The 18,938-nt window shown below is 40.9% G+C and overlaps 1 protein-coding gene across 2 annotated transcripts in view; it reads left to right on the forward strand.

Moving 5' to 3' along the window:
• Ago4 (argonaute RISC component 4) overlaps window positions 1–17,505 on the forward strand; it is a 46,472-nt gene extending 28,967 nt beyond the window's left edge. The window contains exons 14-18 of one of the 2 annotated variants that reach the window (XM_070008784.1): window positions 870–1,185; window positions 1,316–1,450; window positions 10,481–10,582; window positions 10,874–11,073; window positions 13,687–17,505. In XM_070008784.1, coding sequence (XP_069864885.1) covers window positions 870–1,185; window positions 1,316–1,450; window positions 10,481–10,582; window positions 10,874–11,073; window positions 13,687–13,795 — 862 coding nt within the window. In that variant the 3' untranslated portion in view covers window positions 13,796–17,505. Of the gene's footprint in view, window positions 1–869; window positions 1,186–1,315; window positions 1,451–8,719; window positions 8,859–10,480; window positions 10,583–10,873; window positions 11,074–13,686 lie in introns of those variants that run through there. The other variant, XM_070008785.1, reaches the window with a different exon arrangement.
• The last annotated feature ends 1,433 nt before the right edge of the window (window positions 17,506–18,938 follow it).

Here is an 18,938-nt window from a genome sequence, read left to right on the forward strand (position 1 = left end):
ACATATAAGCTAAGCATTATTTTAGGTACTGGGGATATAACAGTGACCAAGACAAAACAAAAGTCTTACCCTGTAAAAATTACATTTAGGTTTGTATAGGCAAAAAAACAAGCAAAGCCAGGTGCCGGTGGCTCATGCCTGTAATCCTGGCTACTCAGGAGGCTGAGATCTGAGGATCAAGGTTCAAAGCCAGCCCAGGGGCAGAAAAGTCCATGAGACTCTTATCTCCCATAAACCACTAGAAAACTAGAAGTGGTGCTGTGGCTCAAGTGGTAGAGCGCTCACCTTGAGCTGAAGAGCACAGGGACAGTGCCCAAGCCCAGAGTTCAAGCCCCATGACCGACCAAAAAAAAAAAAAAAAAAGCAAAATGTGTGGTGTGGTATAAATGATAAATACAGTGGAGAAAAATGAAATAAAAAAATAGACTTGAAGCCGGGCACCGGTGGCTCACGCCTGTAATCCTAGCTACTCAGGAGGCTGAGATCTGAGGATCGCGGTTCAAAGCCAGCCCGGGCAGGAGAGACCATGAGACTCCTATCTCCAATAAACCACCAGAAAACCGGAAGTGGCGCTGTAGCTCAAGTGGTAGAGCGCTCGCCTTGAGCTGAAGAGCTGAGGGACAGCGCCCAGGCCCAGAGTTCAAGCCCCACGACCGACAAAAAAAAAAAAAAAATAGACTTGATTGTGTTTCCCAAGTCTCACATCTTAAAGAGTTTGGATTTGGATCCTTACTGTTCTCTCCCTTAGAGCACAAGTCCTCTCTCCTAAGATTAAACCTCTGATTATCAACCTCTGGTAGTAGAACTCTTCTATGCCCAGATGTGTTACCTGAATGACTGAGTGGCATTGTCCCCTTCGATCCGAGCAGGCCCTCAGTGTTCCAGCAGCCTGTCATCTTCCTGGGAGCAGATGTTACACACCCTCCAGCAGGGGATGGGAAGAAGCCTTCCATTGCAGCTGTGGTGGGCAGCATGGATGGCCACCCCAGCCGGTACTGTGCCACAGTTCGGGTGCAGACATCCCGGCAGGAGATCTCCCAGGAGCTACTATATAGTCAGGAGGTCATCCAGGACCTGACTAACATGGTTCGAGAACTGCTGATCCAGTTCTACAAATCCACACGCTTCAAGCCCACTCGTATCATCTATTACCGGGGAGGAGTATCCGAAGGGCAAATGAAACAGGTACTGTCACTAGCTCAGTGTTGCCCTTTGGGACTTCCTGGAATCTGATGCAATTTCCTCTATCCATTCTTCAATAAAACAGATTCTAGGCGTGTTATTAATGAAGCATAATTCCATTTCTGTCTCTTAGGTAGCTTGGCCTGAACTAATAGCAATTCGAAAGGCATGTATAAGTTTGGAAGAAGATTATCGGCCAGGAATAACATATATTGTGGTGCAAAAGAGACATCACACACGACTCTTCTGTGCAGATAAAACAGAAAGGGTAAGAAAACAATATAAGTTCCTACAATGACAAGTACAAATGATTTTGAGTAGATTTAACGTCATGTTTTATAATCAGAGGTGCTTAGTAATTAAATAAATATACTGACTATATGTGAACTTAGATGACAATTCTGAATGTTTTGTTTTTTGGTTTGGTTTTTTTTGTTGTTGTTGTTTTTGCCAGTCGTGGGGCTTGAACTCTGGGCCTGGGCGCTGTCCCTCAGCTCTTCAGCTCAAGGCTAATGCTCTACCACTTGAGCCACAGTGCCACTTCTGGCTTTTTCTGTTTATGTGGTGCTGAGGAATCTAACCCAGGGCCTCATATACACAAGGCAAGCAGTCTACCACTGAGCCACTTTCCCAGCCCGGATTTTTTTTCTTTTACAATCCTGAAAGTTTTCTTTTTTTTTTTCCATGCCAGTTCTGGGGCTTAAACTCACAGCTTGAGCACTCTTCCTAAGCTCATTTTTTTTCTTCTTTTTTGTCTTTTTGTCAGTCATGAGTTCTGAACTCTGGGCCTGGGTGCTGTTCCTAAGCTCGTTTTTTTTCTTCTTTTTTGTCTTTTTGTCAGTCATGAGTTCTGAACTCTGGGCCTGGGTGCTGTTCCTCAGCTCTTCAGCTCAAGGCTAGTGCTCTACCACTTGAGCCACAGCACCACTTCCAGCTTTTTTCTTTTGCTTATGTGGTGCTGAGGAATCAAACCCAGGGCCTCAGGCATGCAAGGCAAGCGCTCTACCACTGAGCCACCTTACCAGCCCATGAGTACATTTTTTTTTGGACACTGTTACCTTTTCCTTGCTCTCTCTCTCTCATTATTTTTCCCTCCAGTCCCCATACCACTTCTGTCTTTTTGTTACTTAATTGGAGATAAGAGTCTCAGGGACTAGCCAGGTGGCTGTGGCTCACACCTATAATCCTAGTTACTCAGGAGGCTGAGATCTGAGGATCACAGTTCAAAGCCAGCCCAGGCAGGAAAGTCCATGAGACTCTTATCTCCAATTAACCACCTGAAGGGGCTGGGAAGGTGGCTCAGTGGTAGAGTGCTTGCCTTGCATGCCTGAGGCCCTGGGTTCGATTCCCAGCACCACATAAGCAAAAAAAAAAAAAAAAGAAAGAAAAAAAAAGCCGGAAGTGGCGCTGTGGCTCAAGTGGTAGAGTGCTAGCCTTGAGCTGAAGAGTTGAGGACAGCGCCCAGGCCCAGAGTTCAGGCCCCACGACCGGACCCAAAAAAAAGAAAACAACAAAAAAACAACCAGCTGAAAACCAGAAGTGGCACTGTGGCTCAAGTGGTATAGCACTTGCCTTGAACTGAAGAGCTGAGGGACAGTGCCCAGGCCAAGTTCAAGCCCATGATCAACAACAACAACAAAAATAAAAAGAATGTATATTTCAGCCAGCACTGGTAGCTCATGCCTGCAATCCTAGCTACTCAGGAGGCTGAGTTCTGTGTTGGGATGCTAGCCTTGAACAGAGCAGAAAAGCTCAGAGACAGCACCCAGGCCCTGAGTTCAAACCCCACAACAGAACGCCCCCCCCAAAAAAGAAGGATATCTCTTATGTGATAGCTATGTGGTTTCTAGAGTTTTTATTTTCATTGTTGTTTGTTTTTGGGAGGGGGTATTGTGCTGGTCCTAGGGCTTGAACTAAGAGCCTAGGTGCTGTCCCTTAGACTTTTTGCTAAAGGCAAGTACTCTACTACTTGAGCTCCACTTCTGGCTTTTTTGGTGGTTAGATGGAGATAAGAGTCTCAATGATTTTCCTACCTGGGCTGGGTTTAGACCATGTTCCTCAGATCTCAGTTTCTTGAGTAGCTAGGATTACAGGCATGATCCACCAGCACCCAGCTAGAGGGTATGTTTTTGTTTTTGTTATTGTTTTTTAAAGTAATTGATCAGAAATGTCAATGACACGAGCAATTACCAGGGATGTGTCTGTGGGTCTTTGTGGATCTATATGTTGCTGGAGATCAAACTTATGACCTCATATAACCCATTTGCTCAGCTTTACTGCCAATACCTGATCTATAATTTTAGCATATAAAGAAGAATTTCTTAAAAAAGAAGAATTTTCTCCAAAAATATTTTAAATAGGTATGGGGAGTCTTACAATACAAACTCTGAATTATTATGATGTCATACAAATTAACAACAGGCTCTGTGGCCTGAATTATCTTTTTTATTTTTACCCCCTCAGTGCCAGGGATGGAACCCAGGATCTTTCAAATGTTAGGCAAGCATTCTGTCACTGAGCTATATCGCCTGCCCCTGAATTACTAAAATTACTAAAATCCAAAACTATACCACCATTCTGTTCTTTAATGTCTAATGTAATCTTTCATAGTTGACAGTGCCAAGAAACGCATCAATGGCTCATACATGTAATCCTAGCTACTAGGAAGCCTGTGATTGGGATGATTGAAGTTAGAGGCCAGTTAAGGCCTCTAACCTAAGTCTGTGAAACAAACTCTTCAACAAAAATCTGGGTACAGTGGTGCTCATCTATTATCTTAGATGTGACAGCACACTGTCAGTGAGTTGTGGCTCTGGCATGCTCCAGGGTAGAAAGCAAAACCATACCTCAAAAATAACTAACATAGCTAGGGGGCTGGTGGCTCATGCTTATAATCTTAATTACTTAAGAGGCTGAAATCTGGGGCTGGGAAGGTGGCTTAGTGATAGAGTGCTTGCCTTACAAGCATGAGGCCCTAGGTTCAATTCCTTAGCACCACATAAGCACAAAATTCAGAAGTGGCACTGTGGCTCAAGTGGTAGAGTGCTAGCCTTGAGCTGAAGAGCTGAGGGTCAGTGCCCAGGCCCAGAGTTCAGGCCCCATGACCAACCAAAAAAAAAAAGGGACTGAGATCTAAGGATCATAATTCAAAGCTAGCCCAGGCCAGAAAGTCTGTGAGACTTATCTCCAATTAACTAGCAGCAAACCAGAAGTGGCACTGTGGCTCAAAGTGGTAAAGTGCTAGCCTTGAGCGAAAAAGCTTTAGGAACAGCACCCAGCCCCATGCATGACTGACAAAAATATAAAAATAAAAATAACCAACATAAAACAGGGATGAAGATATGGCTCAATAGAGTTCTTGCCTTGTAAGTGCAAGGCCCTGAGTTCAAACTTCAGCACTACTTAAAAAAAAAAAATCTGAGGCCCCAGTATTTGGTTTATTTTGTACCTTTTTATTTTTATTTTTTTTATTTTTATCCTGGATTCTTATCAACATCTCCAGCTCTCTGAGCATGCCTTCAGTTTTGAGTCAGTCCACATGCCTATTTCCTTTGCTTCTGTTCTCAAGGTGGTAGGAGTTGCTGTGGGGAATGAATCATTTGTTCATCAGATTGGAGGTGCACATCTTTAATCCCATCTAACTCAGCAGATGATTAGAGGAGATACCATGAATTTTTTTAACCATATTTCCTCTGCTTTCAAACTTCGTTCAGTTTTGAGCTTTCTTATCTTCTTCCTCATCTCCTTCATATTTTAGGCTAATCTCTCCATCTATGCCTTTTTTTTCATTACGGGGATTGAATACAGGGCCTCAGCTTACAAGGCAGACATTACAAGGCAGACACTTTAGTTGCATCTTCAGCTCCTTTTTGCTTGGTTATTCCTGAGGTGGGGTCCAGCTTTTTCCTGGCTGCAGTTTCTGCTTGCGCTTTCTTGTGTCACTGGGAATATCAGGCTTAGGCCACCAGACCCAGCCCATTGAGATGGGGTTTCAAGAACTTCTGTTTTCACCTGATTGGCCTCAAATCACAGTCACTGATCTCCGCCTCCCCAGTAGGTAGGATTACAGGCTGAGCCACATACTTAGCTCCCGCCTATGCTCTTGACTAATTATTTCTGCCTTCTTGAGAGTTTCACTTTATTAATGACCCAGTTTTCAAATTTAGTCTTTCTCATTCTTTGACTGTAGAGTTGCTCAAATCTTCCTTAATTTTGCTAATAAATACCCCTTCACTCTGCCTCTCCATCAGTCTACCTACAACCTTGTGTTTCATGACTTTAACTTTAGAAAAAAATCATCAGTTGACTTTCTCTTTTTTTTTTTTTTTTGGTCAGTCGTGGGCTTGAACTCTGGTCTTGGGCGCTGTGCTCTTCAGCTCAAGGTGATTTTTCTACCGCTTGAGCCACAGAGCCACTTCTGGTTTTCTAGTGGTTTATTGGAGATAAGAGTCTCATGGACTTTCCTGCCCTGGCTGGCTTTGAACCTCGATCCTCAGATCTCAGCCTCCTGAGTAGCTAGGATTACAGGCGTGAGCCACCAGCACCCGGCTTTCTCTTGATACTTTCTTAGTCATACTTTCATTCCATAGACTGACATCAATTTCAGGAAGTCAGAACTTCAAGAGAGAAATAAAGCTGTTCCTTTAATATCTTGCTCATCTCTGATGGGGTCAGATTCCTCCACTAACCTCTTTGCAACACTTAAGACAATATTGCCGAGCTCCAGTGGCGCAATCGGTTAGCTACTCAGCCTCCTGAGTAGCTAGGATTACAGGCGTGAGCCACCAGCACCCGGCTTTCTCTTGATACTTTCTTAGTCATACTTTCATTCCATAGACTGACATCAATTTCAGGAAGTCAGAACTTCAAGAGAGAAATAAAGCTGTTCCTTTAATATCTTGCTCATCTCTGATGGGGTCAGATTCCTCCACTAACCTCTTTGCAACACTTAAGACAATATTGCCGAGCTCCAGTGGCGCAATCGGTTAGCGCGGGGTACTTATAAGACAATATTGCCTTCTTTGTCTTGATATGACTTTCCAGCTACACTGCCCACATCTATAATCAGACTTTATTTGACTTTTTTGCCTCCTGTTGTCCAATATCCACTCATGTTTCCTAGTGCTATCTAGTTCTTCCTCAATTTTAACTTTTTCTCTAACTTCAATTCTTTCTCATCCACTCTTCTGACCTCATTTATTTTCATACTAGCTCCTAAATATGTATTTCTTTAGCTCCAAACAGCTCTATGCAGCTCCTGATCTGAACTTTCAAGGATCTACCAGATACACCTACTTACTTACATTCTGCCCTTACTACCTAGTGTCACTAACCTTTAAAGGTTGACAGGGTCAGTTCTTGGTTACTTTGTACCCTTGTCCCTTAAAAACATCTTCAGTTCTCTAAATCTGCCTCTTGCCAGTTCCAGTCACCTATGTCCTTTCCTTCTACTCTTGACATGATAGGAGTGGGGGATGCACTGTATCAGGCACTGCTCAGACTTGTAGTGATAACTATAAAAAAAAATCTTGGTGGCTTACAAAGGTCTTCCTTCTCCCCTTCTCTCTTTTTTTCTCCAAGACCAGGATTCCAACTTAGTATCTGATGCGTTTACTCTTTGGTTGGTGCTCTACCATTGGAGCCACACCTCCAACCCCACAAAGGTTTATTTCTTGTTCACATTTACATTGGCTCTGTCACAGCTGTGACTTTGCCATCCTCCCTTTGGAACCTAGGTTTACAGAGATGTGTCTATCTGGAACATTGCCAGTTATTGTGGCAGAAGAGAAAAAAGATACATGACAAGCCAGTGCTGGCTCTTAAAGCTTCAGCCCAGAAGTAACACATTTCACACCACATTTTATCAGCCAAAGCAGGTCACATGGCCACTCCTAAAACAGTTGGATGAGGATGTCTAATCCTCTCCCAGGGAGGGGCATGGGAATACTTGGCTCTAGTGACATAATCTACCGCAGGCATGCAAGCAAAACATGTCTAAACCTTCCTCTGATTGTTTTATCCTCATCCAAAACCTATTTCTACCCAATTTTCTTTTTGTTACCTGGCATCATTGTCTGTGTTATGGCAAACAAATTGGAAACTTCAGAGTTGTCTTTAAATTCTTCTCCTTCCTTCTTGTCTCCTAAAACCAGTTGGTCCAGATCTGTCTTGAAATCCCTCTGGTTGATTTTGTTTGTTTGTTTGTTTTGCTTGTTTGTTCATTTTCTGGTCATGGGACTTGAATTTTGGGCCTGGGCACTGTCTCTCAGCTCTTTAGCTCAAGGCTAGCACTCTACCACTTGAACCACAGTACCACAGTTTTCTGGTGGTTTATTGGAGATAAGAGTCTCATGGACTTTGGTGCCCAAACTGGTTTTGAACCGTGATCCTCAGATCTCAGACTCCTGAGTGGCTAGGATTACAGGCGTGAGCCACCAGTGCCTGGCTCCCTATGTTTTAAGTTTTCTTCTTGTGTGTTCCTCCTTCCCTAAGCAGAATTCTTCTGTATGCAGGAACTCCTAGCCACCTCCCAGTTACTATTCCTCCTTCTCCATTGTATTTAGCCACCCTGCTGTCAGGAATAGGCTTTTAAAATATTCTCCACTGCTCAGAAATATTTAACCCCTCCTCCCCACACACACATATATACTGTTCACCACACACTTTCCTTTGCTCTTCAGTGTTTTCAGATTAGAACTAAAGGAGTATTTTTATTTCCTCATTTACATGACCTCCTCCCTCCCCTATTTCCAACATACACTGTACTCTTTTCTTGTATGTGTGCTGGTCCTGGGGCTTGAATTTAGAGTCTGGGCACTGTCTGAGCTTTTTGGCTCAAGGCTAGGACTCTACCACTCAAGCCAAAGCTCTGCTTCCAGCTTTTTGCTGGTTAATTGGAGATAAATCTCACAGATTGTCCTGCTCAGTCTGACCTCAAACTATAATCCTCAGATCTCAGCTTCAGTACCTGCAAATCTAGGTCACCAGCACCTAGCCACTGTCTACTCTAACCTAGGAATGACCACATACATCCCACTCCTTCTTACCAGTATTTTTTTTTTCCGGCCAGGCTTGAACTCTGGGCCTGGGTTCTGTCCCTGAGCTCTTTAGCTCAAGGCAAGCTCTATACCACTTGAGCCACAATGCCATTTCTAGCTTTTTCTGTGATTAATTGAAGATAAGAGTCTCACTGACTTTCCTGCCCAGCCTGGCCTTGAACCATGATCTCAGATCTCAGCCTCCTGAGTAGCTAGGATTACAGGTGTGAGCCACTGGCACCTGGCCTTACCAGTACTTTTATTGAGGTCTAATATAAGTACAGTAAAATTCACTTGTTTTAGAGTATATATAGTAATATTTTTGTACCCTGGTTAACCACAGGTAACACACTGTGGAAAGCAAAACCTGGGATAAAAGGGGACTATGGTAACTCAATTGTACATCCTATGGTCCAGCTACTAGTTAAGTTTATGAATTTGATGGAACGATTTTTTTCTATACTCAGAGTAACTGATACACATTGTTGTATGTTCTTTAGCTGAAGGTAACAGTGGTTAGAATGGAGCCAAATAACTTCCATCCAAATTTATACCTATGAGCTGAATAAACTTTCTCATATTGAACTCCGCTGTGCAACAGAAGAGAGTGACCAACTAGCAAGATTTAATTTAATTCTGTTCCTGGTAAACACATTTCTCCTCTCCACCTTCCTGGAACTTTGATTTCAATGTTTTGAAGAGTCTTAGGATTTTAGAAGTACAAGAGATCTTTACCTAATTTTATAGATGATAAGATTAAAGCACAAAGGTATTCTATTCTAAGTCATGTTAGTTGTGAGGGTAGGCCTAGATCTGAAAATGCTTTTTTTTTTTTTTTTTTTTCCTGATTGGTTGTGGGGCTTGAACTCAGGGCCTAGGCACTGTCCCTAGGCTTTTTCACTCAAGATTATCACTCTACCACTTTGAGTCACAGCACCACTTCCAGTTTTCTGGTATTTAATTGTAGATAAGAGTTTCATGGTCATTCCTTCCTCAGCTAGCTTCGAACCATGATCTTCAGATCTCAGCCTCCTGTGTAGCTAGGATTATAAGCATGAGACACCAGTGCTCAGCTGCTGCTGCTGCTTCCTCCTCCTTCCTCCTCATCCTACTTATTCCTGTTCCTCCCGCCTCCTCCTCCTCCTCCCCCTTCTTCTTTTTTTGCTGGTCCTGAAGCTTGAACTCTGGGCCTGGGCACTGTCCTTGAGCTTCTTTGGCTCAAGGCTAGTACTGTATCACTTGAGCCACAACACCACTTTCTACTTTTTCTGAGTAGTTTTATTGGAGATAAGAGTCTCACAGATTTTCCTGCCGAGGTTGGCTTTGAACCACAATCCTCAGATCTCAGCCTTCTGGGTAGCTAGTATTACAAAGCCACCAGCACCTGACTGAAAATGCTTTCTTAATCACTATTTCAGGGCTCATTTCCTAATGCTCATTTGCAAATGGCTTAGTTTATTGATCACAAAAAAGTTCTAGTTTTTAACTGAATACCAGTCGCTCATGCCTATGATCCTAGACACTTAGGAGGCTGGGACCTAGAGGCTTATCATTTGAAGCTGTCTGAGCAGAAACATCTATGAGACTCTGTCTCCAAAATAATAAGCAAGAAGTGGTGCTGTGGCTCAAGTGGTAGAGCGCTAGCCTTGAGCTAAAGAGCTGAAGGACAGCACCCAGGCCCAGAGTTCAAGCCCCACAACCGACCAAAAAAAAAAAAAAAAAAGCAAAAAGCTAGGCTAGAGATGTGCTCCAGGTTCCAGTATTGCTGAGCAAGTGTTTGGCCTTGAGTTCAAACTGTAGTACAAGAAGAAAAAATACTTTACTGAATCTACTGGATCACTTCAAAGATACATTCACTAACTTTTTCTCAAAGCAGTAAAGCTGATTTTTAGGAAGGTTATCAAGTTTAAGGGGTGTGTGTGTGTGTGTGTGTGTGTGTGTGTGTGTGTGTCTGTGTGTGTATAGGTATACCACTGAGCTATACCCCCAGCCCTTAAATGCTATTTGTGTCATTTAAAAATAAATAGCAGTAGTGCAGTACAAACCCACAAGTAAAATAATTCTGTCTCAAATCTCCAAGACTATTTGTTTGAGAAAATACTTTAGGATGAAATGGGAAGGTTACAAGGGGAATCAACATTTTGTATTTAACTAGTTTTCAAGACTTCCTTTAAGAACAGTTTATCAACTTGTTACCAATATATCAAAGAAAAAGCACCCTGCGCACAGCCAAACACAATAACTACATTTTTTTTTAACAGGTGGGGAAAAGTGGCAACGTCCCAGCAGGTACTACAGTGGACAGTACCATCACACATCCATCAGAGTTTGACTTTTACCTCTGTAGTCATGCAGGAATTCAGGTAATTTGGAAGCTTGTTCAGATCTTTGACCTGATAGGGAGGTATTTGCAAAGTCAGCAACTAGCTTGAGTATACTTGTTATTAAATCCTATACTTAACTTTGTTAGTTCTTTTTTTTTTTTTTAACTTTGTTAGTTCTTATATCCCAAAACTAATACCTTTTTGGTTTAGTTATCTACTTGTAGGTATGCTAGATAGAACTACTTCTGAGTTTGAGGATTAGGTCTGAATTCTCTCATGCTAGGTCCTCACCATGTTAGAAATGTATTCATTCTAAAACTCTCTCTCCAGGGAACCAGCCGTCCTTCACATTATCAGGTCTTGTGGGATGACAACTGCTTCACTGCAGATGAACTCCAGCTCCTGACCTACCAGCTGTGCCACACTTATGTAAGGTGCACACGATCAGTCTCTATTCCAGCCCCTGCATATTATGCCCGGCTTGTGGCATTTAGAGCAAGGTATCATCTGGTGGATAAAGATCATGACAGGCAAGTTTCTCAGGCACAATAAAATATATCTCTATTTTAGAAGAATGTGGGTTTTTTTTTTTTTTTTTTTTTTTTTTAGGGGAGGAAGTGGAGTTCTTAATGTACTACTACGGAAAAGTCTTTAAAGTCTTAAACTTTCTTTTAGGGTTTAAATGGCAGGGAACAAGTTAAAAAGCTTTGAGAGTTTATAATTTGACTTTTGATCCAAGAAGTGCTCAAGCTTGTTTATACTTGTATTGTGTCTCTAAAGGAGACTTAGAGCTGCCTGAGGTTTTCCCACAAAAGCTAGGTATATTTTAGTTCTGCTCAGATCCTGAGTAGCCTCAGAAGGAGGCCAGCTATGCTACTCAGGAGGCTGAGATCTGAAGATTGGGATTCAAAGCCAGCTCAGACAGGAAAGTTCTTGAAACTCCTATCTCCAATTAATCACCAAAAAGCCATAAGTAGAGATGTCGCTCAAGTGGCAGAGCATTAGTCTTAAGCAAAAAACAAACAAGTATCCAGGCCCTGAGTTCAAGCTCCATTATAGACCACCTCAGCCCCCCTCAAAAAGCAAGCATAGTATCCTTGGCTCCAGTCAGTATATCACAGGCCTGGTGGGTTCCATTCTTTTTTTTTTTTTTTTTTTTTTGGTCCAGTCGTGGGGCCTGAACTCTGGGCCTGGGAGCTGTCCCTCAACTCTTCAGCTCAAGGCTAGCACTCTACCACTTGAGCCACAGCGCCACTTCTGGCTTTTTTTTTTTTTTTTTTTTTGGCTTACGTGGTGCTGGGGAATCGAACCTAGGGCCTCATGCATTCAAGGAAAGCACTCTACCACTGAGCCACCTTCCTAGCCCTGGGTTCCATTCTTACAAGGGGAAGTCCTGAAGTATCTTGCTTTCAGTATAATCCAAGGAGGATCCTCTAGAGTAAACGTGAGTGTATGTGGGAGGGAGAGAGGCCAGATCATTTGCACCAAATAGAGATCTCAAGAGAATCAGACATTTTGACCAGTTTTTGAGCTACCATTAAATAGCTAAACAACTCCTTGCATTAGTTTTCTTTTCCAAATGAACATCTGTGAAGCGTAGCAGTTTCTGGGCTCTTCCCCAAGTCTGTACTCAGCTGCTAAATAGTAGACATTCCGCTACAAGTCTATTTCTGTAAGGGTTTGAAAAGACACTATTAAGGAAAATATCCAGTTGTGGCTTTGTCCCTTTCGTTCCATACTATACATTCACTCATTTAACATGTTTATTGGGTACTGACTGTGTGTATGGAGTACTGAGCAAGATTCTAGAAAATACCAAGATCAGTAATGTTGGTTGTTTCTTGTCCTGGGGATTTAATGTTTCAGTATGGAGGCAATACAGGCAAATATGAAATGACAACATCAGTAGAGATAAAAGTGCAGTGGGATATTGAAGAAAAAGCTGAGATCTTTAGAGATTTTATAGCTTAGTGGTAGGATTTGGCTCCACAAAGAAAAGAGGATTTTCAGGCAGAGAGAACATGAATATAAAGGAGAGAAAGCTAGTGACATGTTTGGACAATAGCAAGTTTTCTTTGGCTGGAACATCCCAAAAGGAAACAGCAGGCTTGGGGCTGGAAAGTTTGTTAGAGTGAGATCGTTTTAGCTAAATGGAAAAAAAAAAAAAAAAAAAAAAAAAGCTATTCCTGGGATGGAATTGACAAGACTTAACAGTTAGTTGAGTATGAGTAGAAGAGGAGAGGAGGAAATTTTTTTTAAAAGACTAATTTCTGATCCTAGATCAGAAGAATAATAAGCATCATTTTAAGAGGAAATCAGTGGGCCAAGGATATAACTTAGTAATCAAACACAGGCTTAACATGCCTGAGGCCCTGGCATACAAAAAATAAATAATAAAGGTTAGAAGAGAGAGGGTGATTTACAGTTTTCCACACTTCTTTGTCATCCTGAAGAGAGAGGTTCAGAATTTATTATCCCAAAATACCAAAGTTGAGAGGAATCATGACTTACCTAAGGTTTTGTAGTTTCTAGGGAGAAAGCAAGAAAAGACTGTGGCTCAGTAACATTCTTGAATGTCTAGTATGCTCTAGCACTGTGCTTTGCTCATCGACACTATATTATGTGCTAAGCACTAGGGATTCAGTTATGAGTAAGCGCAAAGTTGCCGCTTTCTTCAAATTTACCTTCCAGTGGAAAAATAAGTAATCACTCGATTAGTAAGTTCATTTGTGTTTGTACTCTCAGAGAAAAATATGATATAGTCTGTGAAAGCATGTTCCAAGTGACACTGATCTAAAGTTTAGAGTCAGGAAAATTTTTAAGGGAAAAATGATATTTAATAAATCTAAAGGATGAGTAGGTATTAACCAGACATAAAAGGCAGCAGAAATCTTTCTATAGGTATTACAAAGGATTTGGGTCTTAGCAGACACTGTTTTATTGACTTACTGTAACTATCCATTAAATAAGCTATATTTCATTTGTCGGTTGCACAAACAGATTTAGAAAGACAAAAGTAATTTGAGGAGTTCAGCTTGAGCCTAAAATCTTCTTGAATCCAATACTGTTTGTGCTGTTTGAAACATGTGATGTTTAAAGCATCTTTTCTTACACCTAGTTTTCTTGCTTCATTCTCTTTCCAGCGCGGAAGGCAGTCATGTGTCAGGACAGAGCAATGGCCGGGATCCTCAAGCCTTAGCCAAGGCAGTACAGATCCATCATGATACCCAACATACCATGTATTTTGCCTAAGAGTCTCAGAAAAAGAACTCAGCTAGTTTGGCACCCCTTGCAGCCTCAAAATGTTTCAAGTGACTACCGCCTCTTGCTAGACCCAAGTTGACTTCAGGTGGTCTTCTACCAGCAGCTCAGAATAGTTGCACTGAATCTATATTTGCAGCATTGTCTGATGCATCAACAAAATTGAGCCATTTTTCTAAAATAATAGATACTCAGATTATCTTTTCTGATGATGCACTGGACTGAATTTTTACCTCAATGTGCAAAGGCTGATCAGCCTGAACTTTCTAAAGGACTTTACAAGAAAGGTTTCTATGGAATATTTTGCTATTCACTGCATCCCTCTAGTCTTAGAAGAGAAGAGTATTCTTTCTTTTTTTTCCCTGTATTCATTCAGTAGGGTATATACATAGGTGGGAGATAAAAAAAATAATCTGCTTCATTTCAGTGTAACTAATTGAGTGGGCTCACAAACTTTTTAATGGAGATTTCTGACTTTGTCATTGTAAATGCCTTTAATGAGCATTAATTTTTGGAAATTTTACAGAGTTTTATTAGTTTTATTACTTTATCTTACTGATCTCTGCAGACTTGTGCTGGTGTCAGTATAGGCTGCCAGAGGATTGCACTATACTTGGCTGCAGATTCAAACAGGCAGTTCTCTTATTTGATTGACTTTCATGAATGAGTGACATAGGACAATGTAATGCATGTCATAGTGACAGATAACACTGCCACGGTAAAAGTACTCATGTTTTTCCCTATTTGAAAAAACAAAAACAACTTAGCTTTTAGTATTTTTTCCAAGTTTTCAAAAGTGCCCATTTTATGCTGCTGTGTGGTTTGTTAGATCTAAATGGTTTCTAAACTTTTCTCATAGAGTTAACTTTGGCAATAAGCATTTTTTAAGATCCCTCTTTTTCCTTCCCCTAGTGATGTAGGTTTTTTCTAGATGAGATTTCAGTATGATTTTATCAACTATTTCTTATGTATCATAATCTGGCAACTTCTGAAACTGGTCAGAAAAGACATATACTTCCATGCCTTTTTAAGGACTTGTTTTTTAATCTACTTTATAGTCATAACTGGTGTCCTGTCACTTTGTTTTAAAATAAGCTAGAGCCAGGATGCTTTCTTATTGGATAGTTTGTGCCACTCCATAGGGCACATTGAGTGATGCTGCACTTGCAAAAATGTACCAGCATTAAAAAAAAAAAAAAAGAAAAAGAAAAAAGAAAAAAAAAGGTTTCCCTCTGGGATTCAAAGTTACAGTTACTTGCTGTGCAATTTTTTTTCTCTATCTATACTTGGTGGGTTTTCCTTCCGTACTAAAACTGTTAAGAAAAGGTTTCACAGGGAGACAAGATTCCTTTCTTGTCTAAACAAAGGAAGTTGTTGGAAAGCAAGCATCAGTTAAAATGTATAGGGAAAATGTATTTTGTATTTAATGTAGATAATACTTTGTAATGGACAACAGTTACATAGTTTAGGTAGGTCCAGCCAGTGTTTCCCAACCCACTTGCTGACTTGTTCTCCATCCTGGACCAACAGAGTGAGAGATAAAGGGTCCTGGAGCCACACTCCAAATGGCCGGAGAAGGTACTGGATGAAGAGACAGACAAGATGTGGTCAGAACAAAGCAAAACCACCAACAACTTTGTTGCCTCTGTCTGGAACCTGCTGGTGGGAAACACTGAATGAGGTGGTGAAGGGTGTTTTTGTTTTTGTTTTAAACTCATTAGTTGGTCCAAAAGTCTTATATTAGCCTTCTCAAAATCCCAGCAATATAACAAATATAACACACTGTTTTTCTTCAATCTTTAAGCAATCTTGTAAATACATTGAAGTTTACATTTCCATGTGCTGTTGCTCAGCGGCACCACCCATGTTTGCTGAGACTGGTCTCTAAGAGTTTTATAATGTCTATGGAGTTGTATAGTTCATTACCATGAGTGGGAAGAAAGCAAGTTCTGTGACTGAAGCACAACATAGGCAGGAGTGAAGAGGTGGCAAATGTTAACTACTTATTTTTTTGTTTTTATTTTTTTTGCAAATACCTCACTTGGATAGTACAAATCAGGACATGTTGGTGAGGGGCTGGCTGCTGCTTTTATTCGTATTTGTTCAGGGAGAGCAAAGAAAATATCCTTCAGCATGGCCACTCTGGACCCAAGAGGAGGAAAACCAGCTTTTTAAGAGAACAAGGACTCTTTAAAGTCCAACATGTGAAGAACTCTTGGAGGTTGGCTGGCTGGCCAGCAAATGGGCACCACACCAGCACTTGAGTGCCTCGGGCTTGCTTGTTAATAATGCACAGAAGACACTCTCACCATCTCCTGGCATCTATGAAGCAGGGAGCAAGGTTGAGTGCTGGGAAGCCCTGATCCACTTGACTGCAGTTGGGCTGTACACTCAACCTTGAAATGCTATAGTTTATAAGACCCCTGTCAGTCATAGTATGTTGGGGCCAATCAGTATGGTGGTGGAGGGAAAGCTGGAAGGCCTATTTTTATAGGAAAATGGTAACTCTTAAGGGTACAGTGCTGTTGTTTCTAACGAAAGGAAAGGAAGACAGAAGAAGTTAAGATTATTTGAGAAATCCTGTTGAGGGGGTGAATCTTTAAGAAGTAATCACTGCAGTATCAGAGTTGCGGCAATATTTTTGCAAGCAAGTCTGAATGCATAGTCTTAATTGGGTTTGACAATGGAATAGGTTAACCCTCCCCCTCAATACTGGCTGAATCGTCTGCATGTGTCAATCAATGGGAGGTGTGCATTCTCTAGAAGTAGTGTTAGGCTGTTTGGTTTTTTAAAATCAGCCTGGTTAGGCACTGTTATGTGGTATGAAAGATTTTAATGTAGCAATGCTAAAGAGGTAACAATTTGGGGGTAAAGGAGCTGGACATTAAGAGTGGTAAAAACTCAGACTTTGAACCAGTTGTTTTGTGTTATTGTTGTTAGCTGTTGATTCCTGAGCAGTTTCTGTAGGGAACCACCTGGCTTAATGCAGCCAGCATTCTGGGCAGGCAGAACATATTACTGTAAATTCTATTTGCTGCTTCCAAAGGTGATGATTTACAAGCAGACATTTTCTATATGGTCTGTATTTTAGGATCTGGTACCCAGCCTATATCAGAACTTACCTACCTGGCTCACTACCTACCCCCACCCATGGGAACAGGTAACCTGCTGTTTAACAAGGCTCACCTTCTCCAGCCTGCCCTAGCAACTCTTTGTGGATATTCTATAAGATTTTCTTGCTCAATAGCAAGGTGGTAACTCTGCTTTCATTTTAAGAAAGTGGAGGTCTAGGGCATTGTATCAATACTGCTTCAACTCTAAGAATTTTTCCTTGTAAAACCAAAGGAAAAAATCTTATTGGTTGACTATTTTCTTATCCCTTGCTATTGATCTATTCATACTCTTTCTATGTCTAGTGGCTGAAATTGTTTGCATTTGTTGATTTGACTAATGGTGTGATTTTTGTTTCTATATTGTTAGACTTGTAATGTTTTAAAATGTATTTTATTAAATTTGGACTGGATGTATGTTTATAGCAATACGAGGTACTTTCTAAGCTATTAAGGGAGGGGTTGTATCTCCATGTTGAGATAAGATAATGGTTGTTTAATTTTGTAATTTTTTTTGGCCTGCAGGGATACTTTGCGTTCATGTGTCTAAAAAAAAAAGAATAAATTGGCATTCTTATGCCAGAAGTTGTTTTTCTTGTCAGTTGTCTAATGGATATGGAGCACACCATAACAATATCACACATAGCTGCTTTTTAAAATATGATTTACTCAACTTGAGAAATTTGACAAAGAAGAAAAGTGGGAAAACTTTGTGAGTTTTTAACTTCTAGGTCTCCTATTTTTAGGAAGTGTCATTTGGGAATTTTAGAAGAACTTTTCAGTAACATTTAACATATGAAAAGATTCATTGGGGTTTTGGATATAGCCCTTAATGAGAAGATCTATTTATGTGATGTCTTAAGAAAAATCTAGTCCCAAGAGAGCAGTGTGGCATGAATACTTATATTTACTAAGACTACATTCTCCAGAGGAAAAGCTGCCTAGATTGACCTAGCCTGGGAATCTAGTCTCATGTCTGTCTGTCTGTCTATCTATCTATCTATCTATCTATCTATCTATCTATCTATCTATCTATCTATCTATCTATCTATCTGAACAGTCTTGTTATATAGGCCAAGCTGGCCTCAAACTTACAATACTCCAGACTTAGCCTCATGAGTGCTGGGATTACCGATGTGTGCCACCAAATCCTGCTCATGGTTTGGGGTTGTTGGTTTGGGGAATTTTCTCCTTTTTTTGCATTTGCTTTTTTTTTCTCTGAATTTTCAAAAAATAAAATTTATTTGTTTAAATTATGGAAAGGACATTACAGAGGTTTGTCCAATGTAGCCCTTATTCTCAGGGAATTTATACTTATCAGAGGAGAAAGTCTTGTATATAACTAACTCACCTAGAAGGTAGCTTTTTGTTTTTATTTTGTTTTTATTTTCCATCAGCTCAGTAGCTCCTCCCTGTTTATTCATTATCAAGTGTCACAAACAGTACAGGCCAAACTCTACTGATTACCCAAGTACCCAGAATTTTACGCAGAATTGTAAGTAATTTTCAGAGGTTCTAGCACGTCATGAGGTAGAAGAAAAGGCTGTGGGATTAACATTATCTAAGAACCTAATATATGTCACACTGACATTGTGTTTTTTGGCATTACTGGAATTTGAACTCAAGGTCTTGAGTTTGCTAGGGAAGCCCTCTACTTTGCCAAAGCCTCAGCCCTTTTTTGGGCTGGTTAGTTTTTAGATAGGGTCTTGCTTCCTGCCCAAACATGTTCCTGACAGCAATTGTATCTTTCACTTCCCACCATAGCTGGGATGACAGACATGCAACACTATGTTCAGCTTCTGTTGAGATGGAGTCTTGCAGACTTTTCTGCCTAGGCTGGCCTAAGCCTTGATCCTCCCAAGTAGCTAGGATTACAGATATGAACCATGAGCACTTGGTATTGGCAACTTTAATCCCAGAAACAGCCCTTTGAGGTTATAGTAGCATCTCCATTATAAAGATAAAATGTCATACTTAAGTTCTAGCTCAGTTGTGTATCATGTGCTCTGGGTTCAATCCCAAGC

The sequence above is a fragment of the Dipodomys merriami genome, unplaced genomic scaffold (genome assembly GCF_024711535.1).
Source record: "Dipodomys merriami isolate MVZ:Mamm:240054 unplaced genomic scaffold, mDipMer1.0.p SCAF_71, whole genome shotgun sequence".
Classification (NCBI taxonomy): Eukaryota; Metazoa; Chordata; class Mammalia; order Rodentia; family Heteromyidae; genus Dipodomys; species Dipodomys merriami.